This window comes from Tyto alba, unplaced genomic scaffold, assembly GCF_018691265.1.
Source record: "Tyto alba isolate M040663 unplaced genomic scaffold, T.alba_DEE_v4.0 Super-Scaffold_1000006, whole genome shotgun sequence".
Lineage (NCBI taxonomy): Eukaryota > Metazoa > Chordata > Aves > Strigiformes > Tytonidae > Tyto > Tyto alba.
In genome coordinates, this window is record NW_024881272.1 from 28,960,281 (window position 1) to 28,986,260 (window position 25,980).

Below are 25,980 nucleotides of genomic sequence, written 5' to 3' on the forward strand. Positions count from 1 at the left end.
TTGTGGTGAAAGACCTGTAGTGTCTCGAAGACATACAAAACCATTTAAGCACTAGTTATTATTAGTAGTCTATATTTGTTTAATGTTATGAACCATCTTGTCAAATCATAGGCTATGTTAAGTGTTTATAAGAAGAATATACTTTTTATCTTTACTTTGGAGTATCACGTTTATGCTGGACAACTGCTCCTTGTCTCCACTGCTGAAGTGAAAAGGGATTTGAAACTGAATAAGGCTTTCTAACTTCAGCCAAAGGCAGAAGGGCTATGGAAATTGATTCATTTACAACACCCCCAAATCAAGTAGTGTTCCAAAGATGGAAAACAAACTCACCTTAAGCACCAGAAAAGAAGAATAAAAATGAGCTTTTGCAGCTAGAAAATAAAACTGAAGGTCTGTCAGGAAAACAGTTGTTAAGAAAGGCATGCCATTGCTTGTGACAAACACAATATCGGGAGTGAAAGGTCCAAATTCCCATCTTCCTGTAAATACCTGTAATACGTGAACCAAGAAGAACCACACTATGTAACTTCTTCCCCATCAAGTTTAGAGCACTGGTATCAATAACAAAGTTGAACCGACACTTCTATTATGATTCTGATTGCTTATGGGATTTTGCAGTATGTTGACTTTTTTTTTTTTTTTTTTTAATGACAACACTTTCAAAATGTAATTTTAAATGCAGAGGAAAAATGCATTCCAGATGTCAATCGAGTGAGACAGAGAAGTCCCCTTTCCAGGGTTAGTAATAATATTTTTGCATGCTAATAAAATGTTGTTGTAGTAATTAGAAGCAATACTTTGAACTTTTCTATAATTTTCTGCTCAAGGACTTCATGCATTTTACAAATCATAAGTATGTCTCCCCAGCTTTCCTACCAGAAGAAAAACTATTGAGACATGCCATTCCTGACTTATCAGGAGTTACTCCCCCACCTCAGCCTTCAGACCTCCCTTCCATTTCTTTGTTTTCAGCTCCCTTGCATCAGGCCACTTACTGGTGTCTCTGTTTCTCTTTTTGGACTTCTCATTCAGTCTGTCTCCTTTCCATGACTTCTAGCCACACAACATACTCCTGCGTGAAACTTAAAAAAAAAAAAACAAAAAACCCCCAAAACATTAGTGGGAGACAGAAACACAGGATACAAAACTTCAGCCCCAACAGTGAACTTTGGTAAGATAAGAAGTAATTGTAAATAGGTTCTGGTAAAAGGCCTCGCTTTTGCTGCAGAACTTAACAATAGATAATGTTTCCCCCTACACTCAAAATATAAAGACAGTTGTGTGGGTGGGTTAAAGAGGGAAGATCTATTGCTACTATTAATATCTGAATGTCTTTGAATTATAAACTAGAATGACAGATCTCTATGATGGCCAAGTGAGAGAAAAGATTCTGAGCCAAAGTATACAAAAATATGTAAAAAGCTTCAGTTCAAGTTTACAGTGAAAATGATGGGAAGATTATCCATCTTATTATTCTTGCTTAAGTGATCTATTATTCTGAAATATTTGCCAATAAAAGCATATAAAAAACTGTATGTACTGAGGCCATTATACATACAAACACAAACTATCAGAGCTTCATCCTCACCTCAAAATTGCCAGTTAAAATAAATCTTCCTACTTCACTCTGTTTCATTGATTCTCCCTCTTTCTTTAAATTTTGACTGAAACCTTTTTTTTACTTCCTGATGCTCAGAATTGCTTTCTCCTTTATTATTTAGCTCTGTAAAGCAAAGAAGAGACAGTATAAAGGCAAAATCTATACTCTATATTGACTGGTGGAATTCAATTAAAGAATAATGTGTATGAAAGACAGTTAAAATAACTAGAAAAATTGGTAGGCTCTAGAGTGACATGGAAAAATCATAATGGTACTGTATACATGTGTTCACTTTCACAGAGAGGATCTCAAAACAAACACTTTTGCAAACAAGTGTCAAGACAACTCCATCATTGTCACAAATTTAGAGAGTTAAACTGAAGCACACACTGGGAAAGCAATTTGCTTACAGCTGTACATCAGCTGAATTGAGAGGAGAACCCAAGATGTATCATATCCTTTTGACAGAGTTCAGTCCTTCACACAAGAGTCAAGTAACATAGTGCCAAAGCAGATACTCCTCTTTGTAGTGCTCCTGGCACCAGTCCCCCTTTTTTAGCCCTTTGAGTTACTTATCATTGTACTGCAAGCATGCACCCCTTAAACTTCTGTTTCCCTTTCAGTTTTGAACCTTATGCTGTCATCTGACTTCCTGAAGTGCCTACTATTCGTGTGATAAAGCATGTTGTCTATACTAACCCTGATGTCAGTTTTACTGTTACTCCTAATCAGGGCTAGTTACACCATCTTGGCTTGACAGTTTTATTTAATTGCATAATTTGCCACCAAATTACTTTTGAAGTTAATTTTGCAGCTGTTTGCCTATTAATAATTAGATTATGCTCTTAAGGAAAAACATTCCATGAAGGTCTGAGGATTGATGCTGATCCAGACATCTCTAATGGCAGTTCATAATTAATTTTCTGTTTCTTAGAAGCTTGGCTGGTAGAAATGTGTCCCATTACTGTTAGTATGAATGTTTGTTCTCAGCTCTTAAGTAGTGGTCAGTGCAGAGATACAATTCACCTTGAGTTATCTCTTCCCCAAGTCCCCTTTGCTCTAAGCTGTAGTCAGAGGACTTTAATTTGCTGGAAAATTAAACCAGCCCAGTTCTGCTGGCTGGTATATTGCAGAGTCAGCATAAATCAATAAAAAACTGAATGCTTTTCACATTAATTGTAGTTTTGATGAAGATTACAATTACTTTTAATGATTAAAAGAATTGCTACTGTTCTAATTATTGCGTAGTACAGCATACACATATTTATGCTTATGACTTCATTGAGAAGGCTTGAAAACAATTATAAGAAGTAGAAAGCCAAAGATGCACTTCCATGGCAGCAAATATTTTGAAAAGGGGCTTTAAGTACAGCCAAAACAATCTCTTGGAAACCAGTATAAGTACCAGTAAGTCAGCTAAATATTTGCAGAAGAGTCTTGGTCGCAGGCATCTGAGAAAGTTGGCAGGTTTATACCAGACTTGGTAGAACTAGAGCTTCACTGCAGAAGAGACTCACGTTCACAAGGATGATAGTCCAGCACTCAGAGAATGAAGTATTCTGCTTTGGATACAGTTCTGAAAGCTGCTGCTGAATTACCTACATAATTTGTCTGTTACTTATGCATGTCCTGCAAAGGCCTTTGATCTGTGTTCGTTTCTCTGAAAGCTGAATGATCTCATTGTCAGATTGAAACACAGTCAGCAGAGAGAGCTGTTGCAGGCATCAGTGTAGTAACAAACTGATACTGGAAATAATGGAGAGAGAGAGAGAGCGCAACCTATTTTATGAGGTCCAAACCACTAGGTCTTACTGGAAGAAGAAGTCTGTGTTTTGTAATTGGAATGGGAAAACAAGTTGATATGGTTTTCTTCTAATATAAAGACTATGCACATGATCCACTGGTCAGTGAAAAGCCTTCCACTCCCACTTCAAGTCCTGTTCCTGAATGTCTCATCAAATGTCTCATCAAAAGAGATGATGATGATGATGATTATTATTATTATTATTATTATTTCAATCCTCCAGCAATTACATAGTTAATTCAGCCACTCAGGTAGATAACAGAAAGTTAATTTATAATGTTTCACAGAAATCATTCCAAATATTTGGAACAACAGAGCATGCTAATTATCACCAAAGAATCATGGCAACTACAAAACAATTGCATGATATAAACAAGTTTACTGATTGATAAAAAAGATTTTACTATTTCATTACATTTCAGCCTTCTTCGAAGGCAAACTTCATTATGTTTGGAGAAGGAATCCACCTTCACTCCAAATCCAACTAAAATCTGCCCTATGTTCAGTAAGTATGAATGGAAGATCGTGTAAGACAGCATAAAACCATGATAAATAATTTTGTTTGTTTAAAGCTGTGTAGTAATATTTCTGAATAGAAAATTGTTATCTGAGTTCTGAATAATAATAGAAAAATCTCCAAAGTTAAAATAACAATATGAAATAGAAAAATAACTGAGGTGGTTCTATATTCCTAAATGTCTCTTGAACACTTAATTTGGGAATACTCAGTTGAAAAGTTGAATTGAACCACTCCTGGATTTGAATCTCTGGTACATCTCTTTTTGCCATGGTTGTTGAATTCTGATATGAACAGAACCCCAGTGGAAACAGACAGGGAAAGGATAAGATGGGAAAAATAAACCAAACAGAGGGATAAAGATAGTCAGAAAGAAAAATGAGGATGGGAATTCAGGTTTTGGAAGAAAATAGCTATTAGCAACTGAACAAGGTCCATAAAGACAATTCAAAAGACAAATGCCTATTAGACTAGAACTAGGCGTTTCTACATCCTGGGAACTTGTAAGACTTGCATGAGGTCTCCCTTTTGAACACAATATTGACAACCTCACAAAAGTCTTGAATCAGTCTCCAAAACCATGACATTTACCACTGTGGTTTGTTTTTTTTTTTTTCCCTTGGATGTCTTCTGCCTAAATCTAGCTTAGAGAACAAGGTCTATACAGCTAAAACGTCTGTGGGTCTGTCAGTCCTTCAGTAACAAATTCTGAATGCACTGCTTGGTTTCCACCATGTCACAGCTGACTGATGCATACACACTATCTGGCCAACCAACTGATGGCTTTTGATTCACCCATCTTTCCCTCACTAGAGACTCTCCTCAATCACAGAAACGCAGTCCCCATGTGTTTGAAAGACTAAGTTACTGTATTAAAATGAAACTCGCTCTGAATCAAATGACCTGGATAGGTCTCTAAAAAAGACCTCAAGTATCACAAATGTCATGATAGATCCTAACATGTAGTGACACTGTTGACATAACTGAGGTAGAAAGGTTGCCTTCTGGTCTTTGGTGGACCGTTGTCCTGTATACACTCCAAATAAGTTAATCCTCAATTTTATCATCAATTAATTGATATGATTAAAGCAGGTATGATGTGAACAACACAAGTGATGAAATTACAACTCTCACAAAATCTCATAGTAATTTAGCCTTTTCTTTGCTAATCTTCAGTACTCATTGATTTTTCCTGTCTCCCTTTTTACAGAGGCTTTGCCCCAGCCACATCACTGTCTTCTCACTTTGTGTAGTATAATATCAAGTGTTGAGCCTGTTTTTGAGGTCCCTAAAGTAAAATTCTCAAATTGCTCAAGCTTAAGGCACCCAAAAGTTGAATAATTTTAATATTCCCTGGCTATTCACATATACATCTAAATATCAGGAAGGCAAATCTGTAATTCAGCAGACAGACTCTGACTGAATTTATGCACTCATTTCAATTGGTGCTAAGTCAGGGTTGATTTCACAAAATAAAATCAACCAAGCAACTGAAGAATGTTTATACTTTTTAGCAAGTACAGTCAAACACCCTAATGTGTTTGGGGGACGGTATGTAGTACTAGAAGATATCAGTGTCAGGACTCTAGGTGACCACTAACAGGCTCTGATGAGCATCACCTGGGTCCTCACCACACCTACACCTTCTGCTCATTGGTCCAGGAGCCACATTTAAGCTCATGCGAGGGTAGTGTGACCTTCCCTTGAATGGGTCAGAGGTGTGCTTGTGCTCAGTCCTATGTCCTGCTGGCCCGGATTGCTTGCTGGTCCTCCTGGATGAACTTTAGACCTGTCCTGTAGGTATCTTGTCTCCTACATAGAGCCTGAACTTGAGTCAGTATCTTACCTTGCTTGGAATTGATGATGATGCCTGTCACTCTCACCGGCCTAGCTGTGTTCAGGTCCTGCAGGCTGTGCTCTGGGTGGTGAGGACAGGGTCCTTCCCTAAGCTGCCATCATGCCTGTCGCTTGCTGTTGCCTGACAGCTAGAAGATACAAAACTCCCATTTGCCTGGAGTTCATCTCAGAGCAAGACCTGAAATGAAAATTTAAAACGTTAGTTGAATTAATGTGGTCTTATTAATTCAGGTCAAGCTCTGTTGATACTGCACAACTTCCCTTTCTCTCTAAAACCTGAACTTTTCATGTGGCAAAACACTTGATCCAAACTCTTGTAATCTAGAGAGGAGATTGACTGAGGACCAGGTCCTTGGAGCAGGGTAGAATCTACCTATTGCTCTTCTGGAGCCTTTTTATTCTTCTTTCCATGAGCCAAATGACATGCAGAAGTGCACATGACATGCATGTGTGTTACCTTGAGCTGAGATCTACCCACCTTTCCCTCAGCAGAGGCTCTTTCATACAGATAATGGAATGATTGCATAGGCTTCACCTTTTTTTTTAAAAAAAGGAGTCTAAAAATACTAAAACAAAATGTCCTCTGAAAAGAGTAGGAGACTGGTGTCTCAGAAACGTTAAATATTATGTGGAGGTTTTAAAGCCAAGGGGTCCTGAGCCCAACTGTGGTGTGATCTCTCTCAATTACTTCCTTGCTTTGGTTGTCCTGAGGCCCCAATCATGCTTACGGGTGAGGGCGGACCCCCGAAGTCTCTCCTCGACGTGGGACCGAACACTGAGGGAAAACCCAAGCCCCAGCGAGAGGCACTGTGCCTCTGCCTTTGAGGTGAGCACCCGCGGAGGTTGTCCGTCCCCCACGGCCCTCTCCCTCCTCCGCAACGAGCGGGAGGCGCTCCCCGCTCTCCCTCACCTCAGGGCGCGGGCGGTTCCCGCCGCTCCCCGCCCGGCGGCGACCCCGGGGCGGGGGGAGCTCGGCGGTTCCCGCCCGCAGCCAGCCTCGCCCGCCACCAGTGCAGCCCCTTGCCCGCCCCAGCTCCGCCCGTCCGCCGCCACACCTCCCGCCCGGCGGCCGCCGGTGCCGAGGGGCCGGGCAGCCCGGCGGGCGGGCGGCCGCCGCACCATGAGCGCCGAGTGCAGCAGCTACCTCAGCGCCGACAAGGTGCTGGTGAGCGGGTTCAGCTGCCCGCAGACGGGCGGCGACGCCCGAGCCGTGTACTGCTGTGGCTTCCAGGACGTCAAGTACTGCTGTGATGACCCCCACAGCTTCTTCCCCTACGAGCACAGCTACATGTGGTGGCTCAGGTAGGGGAGCGGCGGTGGGGAGGCTCCGGGCGGGCGAGGCTCGGCGGCCCTGGGGAGCGGGAGACCCGTTTTCGCCCGAGCTTGCCTGCGGGTTGGCGTTTCTGAGGTACTTGTAGCCGGGCACTTTCAGGCTGCCTTTGTCCCGCTGAGAGTAGCGGTAGAGCTGCAGCTGCTGCCCAGAGAGACTTCTGCTTGTGCCGGGGTGGTTTTTCAGAGATAACTCGTGATCTTTGTAAGGAAGCGCTGGGAAACGCTCAGTGCCTGCAGGCAGAGCTGCCCTCGGTCCTTTTGGTGTGAGGAGAACGGCTATCTCGGGGCCTGAGCATTTAAGACGCTGCGTGCATAAAGTTCCCGATGACTTTAGCTACTTTTCTGCATGTAGTAAGGTCATGCACTACATAACTTTCTACATGGAAGATGGCAGATAATCAGACTTGTGTGTTCTGGGTCAGTGTGAGGGTCCATTTAGCTCTGTCCGATGGGATCTCCAGCAGTGGCAGTGAGAGCTGCAGCCAGCCAGCCTGGCTGCTTGCTATGCCTGACTCCCCTCAGGCTCTCCCACACCTGCACTGGCTGTGTCAGGGTGTTGGTACACCTCTGTATGGTGCTTTTGCAGTCTTTTTATGGACTTGTTATCCCTGATTTCGTTTAATCCCTTTCTGGACTTACTTCTAGTGTCTGCTTCTGCAGCCCTGATGGCAGCTGTCACTACCTGCTGTTTGCAGATACATCCTTTTATCTGTTTTATACTGTTTCCTACTAGTTTTCTGGAGTGCCCTCTAATATTGCTATTGTGAGATTTAGTGAACAGCAATGCATGTTCAGTTTATGCACAATGTTCAAAATTTTCTAAGAGTTTGGTGCATCAGTTCTCAGCTTTCACCTCTTCAAACTGAACAGTCTTAGTAGTTTTGGATTATCAAGGCAGATGCTATGTCCCACTGATCATTTTATTTGCCTTTCATCCATACTGTTTTTCACTCCACAGTGCTGCTCTTAAGAGGTGCATAATCTGGAGCTGCGCACTCAGGGTGTGTGTATGGCAAGGTTTTACACAGTGGCAAAATGCTGCCTTCAGTCTTGTTCTCAAAATCCTTCCTGCTGGTGGCCAACGTTTTGTTGATGTCTTTGGCTGCCAGTGCTCATTGACTCCGTGATTTCAGTCAGCTGTCACTGATGATTCCAAAACTCTTCTTGAGTGCAGAACTGCCAGTTCTGAGTTCATTATCATGTAGGTTTGGTTTTGTTTGTTTATACATTACATTAGGTACACTAAAGCTTATCTGCATCACTTGTGCGTGCTCACTGAGTTTTCCGCAATGTATTCTAGCATTCCTTGCCCTCATAGCATTTGATTGCTTGTAGGGGCTTAGGTTCATCAGAAACTCAGATGTAATTCTTCTCCAGATCATAGATGAAGACACTGAATAAAATGTCTCAGCACTGATCTCTGGTGACATTTCTTTATACTGAAAAGAGACCCTGTGCTTTGCTCCTTTATTCTTTTGATCAGTCTTGAATCTGTAACAGAACCTTTTCCCTAATCCTGTGTCAGTTCAGTCTTTTTAGTCCCACCTTCAGTGTGGGGCTTCGTCAAAGGCTTTTTGAAAAATCTAACTCTGTCCACTGGGTCCCTTTATCCATCTGCTTACTGACACTTCATAGACTCCAGCAGGTTAACCAGGCAGTGTTTTCCTCTCATAGTAATGCTGACTCTTTAATGAAACATGTCAGGAAGCAGCCAGTGCCATCAGCTTCCTGAGGGCAGAGCATGGTATAACAAGGTGGATGCGGGTAGTGGCTTCACCATCAAAGGACCTGTACCTTGTATCCAGGTAAGGTGAGTGGGACAGGTCTGGGCATCATGGCTTGGGGATAATAGCCAGGGTCAGATGCAACCCTATGCAACCCAGATGCACTCAGTGCCCTGACATTGTGTTTATCTCTTGGCTTAGTGATATTATTCTTTTTTTTTACAGACCTTTCTGTCTTTCTAGGGAGAGAAGTCAATTTAGTAGTCTAGCTGCTGGGCTCCCCGCTAGAGCCCAGTTTTGGGTTGGAATTACACTCCCAGGCCTACCAGTCTTCTGGCAGAGTGGCCTTATGTAATGATGGTTGCACGCACGCCTTGGCCAGCAGTTTCCCATATGAATTCCTTCAGGGCTCTTGGGTGAATGCTATCCAGTACTGTGGTCTTATTTATCTTGCCTGATATTTAGTGTATAGTTATTTAAAATCTAATTTGGTACAAATAGGTTGAATGTGGGAATCTCCCAGCCATCCGCAGCTGTGACCGACACAGAATTACTCAGCTTCTCTGATGTGAAAAGTCATCCCCAAGTGTGCTTTTTTTTACACTTTTCTCATCAAATACCCATGCTGTTTTAATGTTACGATTTTTTTTTTGCATAGTCTTTGACAGTTTTGGTGGCAGGAGGCCTTTTCAGGATGGCAGAACTACTGAAAGATTAAGATAAAAATGTTCTTCTCTTGCATCTAGATGAAATGTTGTAGTGAAGACTGTTAAAGCTTGATCTTTTCAGACAGCACCTCAAAGAACTGGATTCCATGAGAGGCTTTAATGAAGCATCTCGCTGAAGGATCTTCCTTTACAGAGATTTTATAGGATCTGAGAAGTTTGATGGCTTAGCCTCCACCTAGGTCAGAAATTTGGGCCAAAACTTTGAAACTTCGGGATTTGTTCTTCTTTTCTTTCTTTTCTCTTTATGCTGGCCCTAAACTGCTGAAAGGATCTGAGGAAACTGCAATTGGTGGGGTTTTGGTTGTGTTTAACTTATGCCTTAACTGTCTGTATTCATTGTAGAGAATAGGTGAGTAAAAGCAATTTACCTCTCTAAGCAAAGTTACTGAATGGTTAGAATGGAAATTTCTGTTTTCAGAAGTTTTCCAGGAACAAATCATATCACAGTTTTTAGTTACTAACACACTAGAAGCCCTACAGTATTACAGCACTTTGAAAACTGTATACATTTGTACATGATAGTTCCATTCAGAGTTTAAGGAAAACATAAAAATAACATTTTCTGGTCTCTTAGAATGTTTTGATGATCACTGCCTTGCTTGTCTTAGTCTCAGACTGTTATTTGTATCAGTATGTAACAACCATATGTTAAAATAATCTTTCAACTGCTTCTCACAGCTTTTGAGGACATACTTTTAAGACTTGAAGCCCTTAAGACTTAAAACTCTTTAAGAGTTAGCCGAACCAGCCAAGGTGAATCTGGAGATTGAAAGTACTGAGGAAGGGAAAGGAGTTGGAAGCTCTGATGGGGGAATTGTTGCCGGTTTTGCTTTACTCTAGAGCTTTGAGTTTCTCATCCTAAATCTTCATTTGCTTGACTCCCCCCATTAATTTAAAATCAGTGACTGAATGCACCACCAAGTGATGTAGGTGGTATTTTAGGGATTACTTTGGTTTGGTGACTTACCAGGTAAAATTTCAGAAAGCTATTGCATATTTATCTTATGTTTTTCCTACTGTGGGAGACGCGTTGCCAGACCACTTGGCAGCCAGCTCTGACAGAAGCAGTTCATGGAGAAATCAGCACCCTAGGCAACCTGAAGCAATAGCCCCATTGTAGGCCTATGATCTTCTTTTTGCCAAATCATTACTGCCTGTACTATGTTTAGAGCTATATACTGCACTGCCCCGTAGCAAAGTAGAGCTATCTTTTTCCCTCCCACTCCTGCAAATCTGCGATCTTTGACAAGTGCATCCTAACACCTGCTGTACTAAGGAGCTGCTGGACAATCATAAATAATTGAGCTTTGAGCAACTCTGACACATTTCATACTTTCCCTCGAATTTATTATCTGCAATTAATTTTATTAATTTCTCAATTATCCTTTTTTTTTTTTTGCTGGTACTTAAATAGTATAGTATCTTTTTTTGTTAGAGCAGCCTAAGTTCCTTTTCCACATTTCTTGAAAAGCTGACCTCAGCAAAGAAGAGTGAAGGATGTGTTTTTTCTATCTCTTACAACAGTCAGGAGCCCATGGAACAGGGAAGGGAACATTAGTAAAAGGCACGGGTGTACAAAATTCACCAGAAAGTTATGCAGCTTTTGAAACTGTGAAACAAGATGTTATAAAACATTAGTGAGCAAAACACTGAACAGCTCATTCTTCAGAGCCATGTGCTGTGCATGTATGTTCAGTTACGATGACATCTACTTTACCTCCAAAGCTGAATGGAGGGGGAGACGTGCTGACCATGTAGCATTTGTACGGAACTGTGATGCAGTTAACAGTTAGCACCTTTTTGTTTCTGTTTTAAAATATTTTAGAATTATTTTTGTCACTGTTCAACTAAGTTATATTTTGCAAATTTAACAGCTTCTCTCAGTGTCTAATAGAATTACAGTATGCATTCCAAATCTGAACCTTCTGTAAGTTTCATGTAATATTGCGTATTTGATTAAGACTCTGGCAGGTCAAGTATGGATTTTATTCAAAATGCTTTATTAATTAATACCCATAGAACCATGGTGACCTAATTCTGTAGCCAAGTTTTGCTTAGTTGTACAGATTTCCAGGAGTCTGTTTTGGCTTTCCAAAATAGAAAATATTTTGCTCCTGTATGCCCATTCTTCCAATCTCCTGGGAGTATTTATCTGTTTGCTTTGAAAATACTATATATACAGCACATCCCTGCAGCAATGGCATTAGGAACATTTGATTCACTCAGATCCAGATGACTCATGAGCTCTCTTTTAATCTATCAGTGGACATACTGCATCTGCTTAGCCAATATTTAAAATTTCCCTAGCTGTTATTGGTGTGGACAGACTAATTTTATGGACTAAATATAGCTGTATGTGTGTGATGCTGAGCATTCACCAACAGAAATGTCGACGACCTGCTTAAGCAGCTCTCTGGACAGCAGTTTGGGGAGTCTCTCTGCTCAGTAAAGCCTTTGGCTGTGCAGAGGTATGTGGTACTTGGTGTAATAGCAGTATGAACATCAGTGGAATGTGTGGTATGGCTGTATCTTTATTGCATGGAGAAAGTAACTTGGAAGAATTATGTTTGGTCTGTGGATCTTCTACCAAACTTAGCATTGCTCGTGTTCGAAGAATTGTGTAAATGCTGCCAGGATTACCCACAAGCCTTCATTGCTGTTTTTATGCCAGGTTTTGGGGATGGGTGGGTTGTTAATGGGTAGATTCTTGCTTGCCAATGAGGCCACAGCTGTGGGCAAGAGTAACTTTTTAGTTTGCTTGTTTAATGTCAGTGCTGTCAGAAGACTGATTGTGTAGACACACCCTGAAGCCAGTAGACTGTTACATTGACTGCTGGGTGGACTATAAACACCTAGTGTTTAAGGTAAAGATGGGAAGATGGCAAAATATTTTTAGCAAGGGCTTATCTAGGTGGATATGCAGCACCACAATAATTGTTGTAGAATCTAGGGGATATGCTGAAGGGCTGTCTTTATATTCAGAGGAGGGTGATCATTAAAATGGTCAGTGATCACAGAATCACAGAATGGTTTGGGTTGGAAGGGACCTTAGAGATCATCTAGTTTCCAACCTACCCTGCTGTGGGCAGGGACACCTTCCACTAGGTCAAGTTGCTTTCAGTGTTTTGTTTCTCATAACAGTTTTAACTATTAAAAAAAAAAAAATAAAAGGTTGTGTTCTGGTCGAACTTGATTGTTCAGAGCTGTGGAAGGCATACTAAATTCCTCTGATTTAATTCAGTAAATTAAGAAACAACCCCCCAACCCATAACTTTAACCCAAAATTAACCTTAAAGAAATTAATCAAGTGATCTGAGAAGGTTGATGGCTTCAACACGTTGAGAACAATCTGGTATTGAAACATTATGTTTAAAAAGAGTAAGTACAAATGGAATCTTAATTTCTGGTTGATTTAGGTAGTATAATCCAGGATGTCTAGTTTTGTGATGCTGATCTCCATGTTTTGGGTGAGATCTTTTCACACTGTTGATGGATCATGGCAAAAACTTTTAGTAGCATATAACCTGTGATAAGTCTTTGACCTGCAGTAGAAAATACTAGAAAGTTCCCCAGGAACTGCTTTTCTTACCTTTGCCATTTGTAACTCACAAAGCATCTTACACAAGTTATGTAGTGACACTGATGATGCACTGGGCTGTACAATACATAGCTGTATTGTTAATGTAATTTTCTACAGCTGCATGGAGGAGAGCTACAACTGAGAAATAATAGATTCCTGAATAGAAAAAAAAAAATATCATTAATATGTACTTGATCTATTCAGCTTTAAGACAGCTGACTGTGCTTAATGTTTGGATAATGGTGAGCAACCTGTTTTGTCCTGCACTGTAGGCTGTTATTTAAAAGGAAACTTAAAATAGGTCTAATACTGACATGACAAAAAAGCACAAATACTTGTTTTTGAAGAGCTTTTGGGTTTGTATTACTTCCTCAAATAGATTCAGCTGTGGAGATTGTTCTTGATTTGATGGCTGCTCACCTCAGCCTCCTGTAGTGTCTTTCTTCTGTTTTGTCCATTTGGGTCAAGGTGTTTCAAGTGGAAATGCAAAAATGAGGCCAGAACCCAGGTGAGACCTCTGACTGTAAGACATATTCAGATGCCATATTAAGCAGAATATTGCTTGCCTCTAAGTTTTGTTTGAGCCAAAAAAAATGATAAGGAAAAAATTGCTGCATATATACACAAACATATAAGGACACTCTAGTTCATGCAGATGATAAATACCATGAAAAAATCTTCATCGGGGTAAAGCCAATCATTTCGCTGATAATAAATTATTTTAGTTGTGCATGGAGTTAAACGTTGCACAAGCTTCATTAATGGATCTGACCAACGACTAATGAGAGCTGCATGTTAAAGTCATACCGATACCTGCTGGTTTTATCCTGCTGATCTTAAGAGTTTCTCCTATGGACCTGTCTGTCTACCAGTGTTATGAGAGCTTGTAGAGAAGCTTTACAGTAGCTTGAATGTCAAATTCATAAAAACATCCTGAGGCACAATTCTTCTCATCTCCCTGCAAGGCCACAGTAGAAGTGACTTATCACTGATAGTGATGATATATAAAGGCATTTTTATCACTAGAGGATGGAGTTCATAGAATTGAAGACATCTATCTCTCTTCTGTCTTTTTTACATCTGTCAAAATTGTAAATATACCAGAGTAGTAATATAAGGATTTTCATCCTCAGACTCTCCTCATCTGTGACCAAAAGGCTGCTGTTTAATTTCACCAGAAGTCAGTGTCTTTGGCTTGGTCTGTAGAATAGAGAACTGGAACACAGAAGGCATCAAATGGCCCAGGAGAGGATAGTAAATGACAGCTAGACTGTATTGCAGTCAGTCCTTTATTTCATCCTGAGAATTTTACATTAGGAAAAGACTTGAAAAGAAGGGGGGAAATAAGGAAACTATGAAAGAGATTTCTGTATATACATATACTGTCTCACTGAATGTCTGTGGAAGAAGTATAAAGTAGCTTCTACGCTGCAGGGGTGGTATCCTGATAAAATCTGCATTTACTACTGTATGTTTGGCCTCCTGAATATTCTGTCTCTCTGATACCTTTGATATTGTGTGTAAATTCATCTTTTTTTTTTTTTTTACCCTGACAAAGATCATAGATCTCCAATCTTGATTTGAGATTTTATTGCAATAACACAAAGGCACAACAGTGACCACGTTACTCCACCCTGCTCTACCAAGCTGCTAAGAGAATTGAATAACGTGGCTCGCACGTTTATTTATCTCATTTTTTACAGACATGTTATCCTTGATGAGAAGTCTGTGACAAACATGTACTTTGCTTAAAGTACTCTAACAGTCTCTTCTTGCAATTAAATGGCATTTCAGACTGAAAATATAGCTTTTAATAGTCATGTTGTTTGAGAAAAAGGAGTTTGCATGGGCCATATGAAACTCTGGAATAGTTCTTTGTGCATGTGATATTTATGTAGTTTTATGCTTATCTGGGAATATGCACTGTGTTGGAGAATTTTTTGATCTTGCTGCCAATTACTGCAGTAAGTTACTTCTGATTTTCATAAACACAGTTTCAGTCAATCGGACTTGGAAGTAGTATGCATAGGTAACATGAAATGTCATGAGATGTTTAACGTCTGTGTAATGACACTGACCCTTCTGAGGGCAATGAAATAATGCCAGTTTATGTGACCTGGGTATTGAGATTCAAACTTTTGTGTGTAGTAAAAATACAGTCACTCCCCTGCCTGAGTAAACGTAATCTCCAGACATCATCCTGACCGTTGTTTTAATGGGTGTCCCAGGCTATAGTACGCTTAACTTCTTTGTTTTTCTCTCTTCTTAGTGTTGGAGCACTCGTGGGCCTGTCGATAGCAGCAGTGGTGCTCTTTGCTTTTATCATCACCGTGTGTGTTCTCTGTTATCTGTTTATCAGCACGAAGCCACGCAGCAAGCTGGATACTGGTTTAAGCTTACAGATGGCAGGTAGGACCAGTTGTTATTGATATATATTATCTCCTGCAGAGGAGAAGTCTTGTTCTGTCTTTAAATGGATGTAGAGAAATCCAACAGTGTGTATTTGCTTTCTGATGAGGACCTCAAGGTGTAGTCAAGCTATCCTGCTGGTTTACCTTTTGTCATGGTTTAAGCCCAGAGGGCAACTGAGCACCACACAGCCACTTGCATCAGGGATGGGGAAGAAAAAATAAAACAAAGGACATGGGGATAGAGATAAGGACAGGGAGGGATGACGCACCAACCAAGTTCACAACCAAAAGACAGACCCGACTGGGGAAGAACAAAAAAACATCAATCTGATTTGAACACCACCAACACCAATCCACTGATCAAACATAGCAGGACAGTGAGAAACACAACCACATCCCCAAAACACCTTCCCCTCATGTCTACCTTCTTCCTGGGCTCAGCTTTGCTCCCAATTTCTCTACCTTTTCCCCCTCTGCAACGCAGGGGGACAGGGGATGGGGGCTGTGGTCAGTTCATTACCTGTTGTTTCCACCACTCCATCTTCCTCAGGGGGAGGACTTCTCGCACTCTTCCCCTGCTGCAGCCTGGGGTCCCCCTCACAAGAGACAGTCCTCCACGAACTTCTCCAATGCAGGTCCTTCCCACAGGCTGCAGCTCTTCACAAACTGCTCCAGCGTGGGTCTCTTCCATGGGTTACAGTCCTCTCAGCAACAGATTGCTCCAGTGTGGGCTTCCCACAGAGTTCCAGCCTTCTTCGGGTGCAGCCACCTTCTCCAGCGTGAGGTCCTCCACAGGCTGCAGGTGGGCTTCTGCTCCATTGTGGACCTCCATGGGCTGCAGGGGGACAGCCTGCCCTTTCACTAAAGGCTGCAGGGGAGTCTCTGCTCTGGTGTACCTTCCCTCCCCGCCCCGCATTACTTCCACTGACCTCAGTGTTTGCACAGGTATCTCCCTCACAACTCCTTCTCCTCTCAGGTTCCCCTTCTTAAATATGCTATCACAGAGGTGCAACCACTGTTGCTAATTGGCTCGGTCTCAGACAGAAGCTGGTCTGAGTTGGAACTGAGGGAGCTTCTAGAAACTCCTCACAGGAGCTGCCTCTGTAGTCCCTCTCCCACTACCAAAACCCCACCACACCTGAATGAAATCTGTACCAAGCTCAAATGAAAAATTTAATGCAAGCTCCGTATATTTATTTAGTAGTAGGAAGATTGTAAAACTTTGCAATACTGAGTAAGGGTGCAGGAAATAAGTCACTTTATCAGGCAGAGGCTTAATGAGTTACTTGCTCTGGATTTCCTGTCAAGAGTACATAAAAAGATAGTAGTGATTTCATTCTAGCAATAAGAATCTCAAAAGAGATTTTAGGTGTATTTCTTGGGACAGGGAGGGAACATTCTTTTCTTCTTTCTTACTGACATAGGATCCAGTCTTTGAAACCTAAATTTCTTTGCTTCAGACTCAGTAGTCCATACCTTTGTGCCCAAACTCTTTTGGCAGATGGCTGCGGGACCAGTGCATGTAGCTAGTGATAGCCCACTGGCATGGGAAAACCTGTTGCTGCTGCTACATTTTGCTGCATTTGTGAAATCTGACTGCAAGTTTTGATGGTGGGATGGGGTGTGATAAGTTTTGTCCTTTGTCTTGGACTTCCTAAATATTTAAATATGGCTTCAGTAGTTCATCCAGCAAAGTTGTAGGAAGTAAAGGGAACGTTGTACTTATTTAGGGCTTGGAAGTTGAACAAGTTAAAAAAGGGGAATAATTACTGGGAAAAAGTCCCCACACCTCAAATTCTTTTTTTTATTTGCTAGTTTTGAAAATGCTTCCACACCTGCATGGCAATAAATGACCAATGACTTACTGTAATTACAGCCTATTATACATCAGTAAGCCCCCTTCTGAGTGCCGAGCTAACACAGTCCACTTCATGCCAAACTTCCTATGTCTTGTTTTGTTCTCCAGAGAATGCAGGCTTTGGTTTAAGAGTGGTTTATAGGGCTGTCGGGTAATGGAAAGCCTCCCTTTGGAGCTATATAAACTGAGCAAGCTGCTGAAGTGAAAGTCACACATTCAACAAACTGCTACTAATCTGCAAATTGAAAACTTCACACCTGTGCTGGAGAGAGTGGAAATAAGACCTGCTACCTAGAACAGCCTAAATAAACTCTTGGGTGGGATGAACAAAATGCCTAGTGATCTTTTACAAGATGGTTGTGTTCTAATTATAAACTGGCATTATGCTTTTGAACATGTTGCTGTTTAACTTGTTCTCTCAGGTTTTCCTGCTATGGCATCAGCTCTTAATCCATTGCCAGGACAGTAGTGTTGTTTTTCTCATGCTTTACTTTTTTGCGCCAGGCATGTTTGGCATGTAGGGAGCTGGGAAGGAGGCAAGTGCTATTGTACTGCGGCTGCCAAGTGATTCCATCTTTCTCTGTAGACTCGAACCCTGCTGCAAAACCACACCCTGCTTTGGCATTGGAGATTGTTCCTCTCTCCCTGTCATGAGGTGAACAGCATCCCAGCTCCCTCACTGATGGCCCAGCAGGGTTCACATAAGCATCCTGTTTCTCATGATTCCGGGTGATACGACTCCAGAAAGCAGAGAGAACTTTGCTTTTCCTAACCATCTCCTGTGTTGTTTGGAACTTTATTTGGACTGCATTGCTTTGTATTTAAACACTGTTTTGACTTTGCTCTCATCCTGTGTTTTTCATTTCTATTATTCTGCTGCTTTGGCTGCTCTGAATGACAATTATTTCACATCTAACTTCTGATGACTTTAGCTGTTGATGGCGTGGGTTGCCAGAAATTGAAAGGCAGTTGCTTTGCCAAGGTTGAAAGATCTTTGAAAATGTTGAAGGATTTCATTGACAAGCCTGAGTGCTTATCTTCATCATACTTGGGTTTCTTTTGCGTGGAAGTTGTGCAAGGTCTGAGTATCTTATGACATGACTGGTTAGCTGCTTTCAGGCCTGTGAAGAATAAAAGCACCTTTTTCCTCCTCTTTCAGTTCTGAGATTTGAGCATAATCATATATAGGCAATAAAAGTGAATTTAAAAAATTAAAATGGTTTTTAGAAGCTTCAGAAAGAAAGTTTTAGGCCTGAGGACCATGAGTTTTAACTGTGAACTCAGTTCAGCCCTGCTTTTTCTAAACTAGCATAATCTTGCCTTTAGATGAAGGCTGTGTCACACAGGTGGTGTGCAACATCTGTAGCCCTGGAGCATTCAGAGAGCACTCATTTATGAAAGCAGTATTTTTAAATTCTATATTCTGTATTATATTATTCTATATTATATTATATTTCACCCATAATATATATGTTCAGTTGGAGTTTTGTATTTAATTAAACATACAATTGATTGGTGTATAGCTTGTTCTTCCCTGTGTAATAGTCAAAGTTGGCCCCTGTTATGTGGACACATCTGAGACCTAAATATAGTAGTGGAATTATTGAATTTTTACTGAAATAATTTAAAGATTGATCATAAATCTAACAATAAACTGGATGTGTGGCCTTTGTTAAAGTTTCTGATTCTGCAAAAGGCAGATCAGCTGGACTTTACTTCTATTTAGCCTTGAACAAATGGTCTTCAATAACGTCAACGCAGATATTACGTTTGTCATTCCTGAGTTGGCTAAGCACGTTGTTAGTCCTAGCAAAATTTAGAATTTTAGTCTGAGAACTGAATTTCAGGAAAGATAAGCTCAGTCACTGGTGTAGACCAGGAGTATCTACTTAAATGTTAGTGGAGTTATACTAATTTCTATTTGTAGTATCATAGTGTAGATCCCTTATGCAAGACAGTGTGTACAGGCAAACAAGAAGATCCCATATCTCAAGGAGTTTATAGTCTAGTTTCTTATCAGATCTAGTATTTCTCAGTAAAAATCAGCAACATGCTGTATTTACCTCTTTCAATGAAATGGAGAGGAATCCTTTTCTTTTACAGGCAAAATCTCAGCTCTTTATACATTATTTTCTTAGTGTTTGCACCCTGCCTCAGTATGCGAGGTTCACCAAGGATTTGGCTTGTGGGTTAATGGTCTGCCTTACTGAAGTGTCAAAAGTGCTTCACAGATTTTCCTCTATTTATCCTCATAGCTACCTTTCTGAAGTATGAAGATGCTATTAGCCTATCTCACAAGGAGACAGAACTGAAGGGAAGTGTCATATTTTTAATGATTCGTGTGTCAGTGGAATTTTGAAAGGACATCACTAACCAGAAGACCTTTGTCCTTTTGCTTATGATACCTCTAAAAATGTGCCTCGAAGGCTAGCTTGACACAGGACTTCCGTGGTGCAGAGAATTGAGCCATACTTTTTGAGACCAAGGTGAATATTCAAATCATTGGAGCATACTTTTTCTTAGCACAGTGAACTTGCTTTTTAATTATACAAGTTGCTCAGTAAACTCTTTCTGAGAGACAGGATTTTTCATTGAATGCACTGTAGGTGTTTCTGTTTCTCTCATTTGAAGGCTGGAGAACTATAAAAGTGTTTCTTCTTGGTAAACAAAGGCCCCAAACATTATGGATTTCCCCAAGATGAAAGGGAATTGGGTCATATGGTTTGTTCTCCTTCTAACAGAAAACCTGCTCTTCGTGCAAAAGGTTTATCCCCTTCAAAACGTAAGGAACTAGGGAGTTGCAAAATTGCAAGTGTTTTGTTCAGGCTGACTGAACAATGCTGGAGCATTTAGGGAAGATAGAGAGGACTGAGTAAAAATTGCATAATTGTCAGGAGAGGAGTGGTAATTGGGCAGAAAAGGAGGAATCTAGAGGCATATCTGCTGCTCAGCTCAGGAGAAGGTGCACATATACTTCCCTTGACCAAGCAGCTGATGGGAGAGGAGTGGTCATCACTGCTGGCCCTTTAGAGTGGGTTTTGCCATCAGAGGGAAAAACACAGATAGAGACTCTCCACCTTGGTGACCCAAACAGTTTGTAAACACATTTTTGGAGTTGCCCCTATGTTTCTACTAGTGTTAGTCTGGGAAGACCTTTGGTGTGAGGTGGCCTATACAGCTGCAAAGTGAGAATAGTAAATTACATTTTATGATGGTAACTAACATTTTCCTTTAAAACTAGCACAAGAAGACATCTGTAAAGCATTCCTAGTCAGACAGCAGGGACCTTTGGGATGGAGTGTGAAGAGCACTGTGGACTTGTAAATTACTCATAAGAGCTGGGGAAAATGTGCTTTAATAGAAGAGATTAATTCCTTGTTCTTACAAAGCAGTGACATCATAGTATGCAAAAGTTCATGGTTTCATTTCTTAATAAGGAAAAATTCAGTTCAAAAAATATCCAGATGACCTTTCTGTCCCTGTTTCTCTCCTTAATTAAGATTCCTCATGGGGCACTATTCAAATATAGGAAACGTTCATATATTTTGATGAAAAAGCACCAAACTCTCACACTTCTCCTTAGCTCAGTAGAATTATGTGACTATATTGATTCTGAAACAAGACAATGCTGTCTGAATTCAGAGACGCTGTGCTTGGGTTTTGGAGTATGCATTGATAGCTTTCTTCTCTGAGTTTATCAGTAATTTCCACTGTATGGTCTTTCTGCAGCTAGCCTTAAATTTTCCACAGTTAGGTGTCTTTCCTCTTTGCCAACTGCCTGCCTCGGATATTTGTATATGGGAAAAATCAGCCAAATGAAAAAAACACTTTTCTTCATTTCCTAAAGAAAAAAAAAATCCTATTTTGGAGCTGAGAATTCAAATTTAGTGGAAGGGTAGCATTACCTCAAAATTACATCACTGGGAAAGATTAAATTTGGAAATGTTTAAATTGGACTCTTTACCTTTTAAATTTTGCATACTTTCTTGTAGCAGTGAGTTTTTGGTACTTCATTAGGAGTCAGGTTTTTTACAGCAAAGATACCCATAGATGATGTAAATTGGTTTAGATATGAAATCTAGATAGGCTTCAAAAACAGGGTGCCTTCCTCTATAACTGATGAGGAATTTTTTTTTTTTACTTTTTGGGTTTGTTGTTTTTTTTTGATCACAGCTGAAATAACTTACAGAAAAGACTTGTTTTCAACTCATGTTTTGGCTTAAATATTATTGTACAGATTTTTTTAAATGTCAAATTATCAAATCCCATTTTGATATTTTGAAACCAAACTGCAGGATTTTCAACTCAAAATAAAATGCAACTTTCAGAACACTTGAAAAGCAAATAATTGCCCAATTTTCTTTGTTTCAGTTTTTAAAAATGAAAATATTAGAATTCTCAACATTTCATCCTCTAAAAATTGTAGAGGGAGAAGATTCCAGGAACTGTGTTTTTTCTGGTGCAGTGGGCACATCTATGTATTGCTGCTTGCAACTAAAGGAAGAATAATGCCTTTAGTTTTAATAAAACCACTTTTGTTTTACAGACAGTGAGACTAGAGGGAGTTCGGTATGTTAAAAACCAGAGGCACTGGATGGATTCTACCAACGCTGTAATGAAAATAGGTACAGTGAGAACATTTATTTTCATATCACTCTATTGTATTTGTATACCCTCTACTCTCTTTTATGTGGTGATGCAGATATGATAAGCATTTTTCAAAACGCCATGTTTCTTTATGTGGGTTTTTAGCTTTCTGAAAAACACCAGCAAACTGTCTTTTGATTTACTTATACATTGCCCTGATGCTATTCTTGCACAGGGACCTCCCTGCAGAGACTTGAGCAGAGTCCTTCCACAGAGAAATTCTTGGTTTACTTGTACATGAATACTCCATCATGGTTGTGTGCCAGAGAAGATTACACGCCCCTTACACTGTCTTTGTCCTTTCCCTGTTGCTGTCCCAGATGCACCAGAGCTTACTAAGGAGGCAGCCATTCTAACTTACCATTCAAAATAAGTTCTTCATCAGTGAACTGCTAGAAAGGCTCCTGTGTGACAAAGGGTAGGAGCAGTGACGTATCTGGTGGGTAGTTTAGACATACACTGCTTCTTGGGATGCTAGCTACAAGTGCTGAGTCAAACCTGGTAGAGAACTGAAGAGGGTTGTCTTGCAAGGAATGAGGTTTGGTGCGCTGACTTGATCTTAATATTGAAATCATGTTTAAAGGTCAAACTGCCTATGGCATTGACCATGCAAAATATTGTTTAAAATGTACGCTAGTACAGATGAATTGTACTTCAGACTTCAGAGGAATTTATGAATAATGCAAAAGACTTCAGATGGCATGACACTTGCATTTTACTTTCTGCAGGGGGTGAAAGCTCATGGTTAAACAGCTACAGAATGTGAGAACAGCCTTAGGTCAGCAATGTCCGTTCCAGAAAAAAAAAGGGGGCCTGTTTACTCAGCAGTTGTTCTTAGATGAGCAGGAAAGTAAATGTGTCAGAGTTCCCTGCTTCGTGTATTATCTCTTGTACCCATAAAAAAAAGCCGCCCTGTACATTGTAAGTGCAAATGCATCTTTCTCAGTGCTCTTTATTATCACCATAACAGGTTGGTTTGGGCTGCTTGTCCTCCTGAAAATACTTAAGAGTAACAGAACTCATTTTGAAACTCCTAACCACCTCCACACATTTTTTTTCTGCTGTTGCAAATGAAATGGCTTGTGGGAGAAAAATGCCATGGGAAGACTAAAAAGGATCGTGCAGTCAGAAAGCCGTCTGTAGTGAGAAAATCCAAAAATATCTGATGCAGGCACTAAGTACTGAGATAAGACCTTAGTTCAGGTCTGTGAATGTGACGTTGCTTTCTGAAGGCCACAAGCCTCTTATTTCCTCATGCTGCAGTTTGCCTGCCTTCCACCGTGTCATAGAGGCTAATATTTATGAAGTGCTCTGAAGTGTAGCCTGCTGACCGCTATTTCTTACAGGAAGAAAGAAATGGAGTGAGTTGAAAGGCTGGCTGCAAAAGACTTTTTTGTAGGGTTTGAATGCATGCGTTATGTAAAGATCAAAAAATTGACAAGCTTTTTTTGTGGATGAATTATCTAATTCTTTTTTGTTGACAAAATAAGGCTGGCATTATCATGAAGACTCAAAATACTTAAGACTTCTTTTTGGCTAAAACCAGAAAAACTTTGCCCTTAGACTGTGAGCCTTTTTGCTTCCAGATCCAGAATGGAGCAGCTGTGAAAATGAAAAGGGAGGCAAGGATCTTTTCTGAACTTCAACAGATAATCTGGTTCGGTGTCAGTAGAAATTCCAGGTCTCTAATTGTTTTCTGTCCTCTTCTTTTCATCTTGTCTGCTTGTTGCAGATTTCATTCCCTCACCTGTTATGGGGAGCCACTTCACAGTGCAGTGATAAGCCATCAGTGGCAGCAAACCTTCCACTGCTGTAGGAAAGCTACATGTGGCAATTAGATTTGATTTAGCATTCAGACTTCCTCTGCCAAATTCACTGGGTTTTAATTTGGAACAGGACCCCCCACGCCCCTGCAACTGATGTAGTTCAGCATACAATTCAAGCTTGTTTGTATGCTCTTTTCCAGAAAAAGGGCAAACACAGCTCTAAGCTTTTAAAAGGGAAATGAGAGGAACTAGGCAGTGGAGGCATTGCTTCTAACTTGGAGTGATAATCTATCAAATTATTAAACAATCCAGTTACACACAAGAAAAGTCTACTACAGATTTCATGAAGACAAATCATGACAAGCCAATCTAATTTCTGTCTTTGTCAAGGTAATTTTGCCTGTCGGATAAGTGGGAAAAAGTGGATATGACTACAGGTCTTTATGAAAATGCAGTCAAAGAGAAGTTTTCAGCAGCTCCTTCTCAAACACATTTTTAGAGGGAAGGATGTCTTGGGACTCCATCCCAGTTGAGTAGTATGAGGTTGGCTGAAGGACTAAAAGGCATATATATAAAAGTTATGGATGACACCACCCTGGGAAGGGTTGCAAGACTCTGGGGATTTTCTGGCCAGACTTCAGTGCACGTCCATTGCTTTTTGCATATCCGGACAAACATATGCTTCCAAACCCAGCTGTACCAACAGGTGTTGTGCTTCACCTCAGAAGCAATCCTGTTTTAATGAGCAGTAGAGTATTTTCTTTGTATAGGTATTCTTCAGGTGTACTTTGGAACATATTTTGGTATCCTTCAGGATTAAAGGCACACATTGTGAGTATGTCTCTCATAAGAAAAATATGAAATGTGCAGTTTAATGTAGATATTGGTGGTGCATTTTCCAAGAAGAAGTAGAATGCATAGAAATATTGGATGAATGACTCCGTCTTTATCTGCTATGCCTATATTGTTTTGTTTTAGCACCATTGTGCCTTGAACCTTTATCACATGCAAGGTGAAATCCTCACTTGCACATCAGAGGAGCAACAGCAGATCTACCCATCCACATACATTCCCAGAGGAAGCATTTAGTGTTTCATAGCTGTAGTGCTGCCCTTCAGAGGTGTAATTCTTCACATGATAAAGGTTAGGTGTATGATGAGATGTTTGGAAAGAAGTAATGCCAGCGAAATGGATTGAGCTGTGTGGTTTGTTCTGGATTTTTTGTATGATCTCCTTATCAACTCTGCTGTACAGCAGAGGAAAAAAATTTTCCCCTGTTCAGTCTAATTCTTAACTGTGATTGGTGTTTTGCAGATACAGAGCTGCATCCTTCACAAGGCCCCTACCAAAACAAGCTGTCAACAAAGCCAAGTGGCTTCAAGTGGTTTCCTGAGCCACAAGGATGGACTGTGACTGTAAGCACAAGAATCCAACTCACTCTTCCAGAGGTGTTTCCTGGCTATTACAACCACTGTTGATAACTGGAGTCCAACCTGAAGCTGTGCCAGGATATGTATTTGTGTATGGTTACTGTACTGAGAAGTAGTATATTGTGATTTGCACATACCAGCTACTGCTGCTAGTCATTTTCATGCAAATTGTTGTCTTTATCCTGTGCAATTCTAATGAGAACACAGTTGTCAAACAGAGCGGAATTTGGCACACCATGTTGACCAAGCTTTATTTTAAGCTTTCCCCATGTGCCATCTTAATGTGATGTCTTCATGTCATGAATATGGTTGTCTTTAGCTAAATGTGATTGTTAGGTGCACGGACATGTGTGAACACAGTACCTCAATAAAATCTGGCATTTCTGTTGTATTTTTCTTAATTTATCATTTTCCCCCACCTGTGTTTTCTCAGAAGATTCTCATGGATCTTAAAATTATTTTGATGGGAGCATTTTGCAACAAAAAAGTGAGGTTACTAAAAAAGTGAATTTTTATAGGGAAGTTTTGATTTCAATAACTGTTTTCATAGGAAACAGTAAACACTGGGATAAATTGAAATAAACATCCACAAATGTTTTGCAGATTCTGCATCAAAATATGTTGGAATGTTTATTTTGAAGCAAACTTTAAAGTTTTTCTATCAGTGTTCCAGTATGGAGCACTAATTTGTGTTGAACTTCAGCTAATTGAAGAGCTCCAATT

The 25,980-nt window shown here is 40.4% G+C and overlaps 1 protein-coding gene across 1 annotated transcript; it reads left to right on the forward strand.

Annotated features, from left to right (window-relative positions):
• The first annotated feature begins 6,780 nt into the window (after window positions 1-6,780).
• SHISAL2A (shisa like 2A) lies at window positions 6,781-25,648 on the forward strand. Its single transcript, XM_033008811.2, is given in 4 exon segments — window positions 6,781-7,083; window positions 15,415-15,554; window positions 25,142-25,208; window positions 25,210-25,648. Coding segments are annotated over 4 exon segments (420 nt in total). The 5' UTR covers window positions 6,781-6,901; the 3' UTR covers window positions 25,241-25,648.
• The last annotated feature ends 332 nt before the right edge of the window (window positions 25,649-25,980 follow it).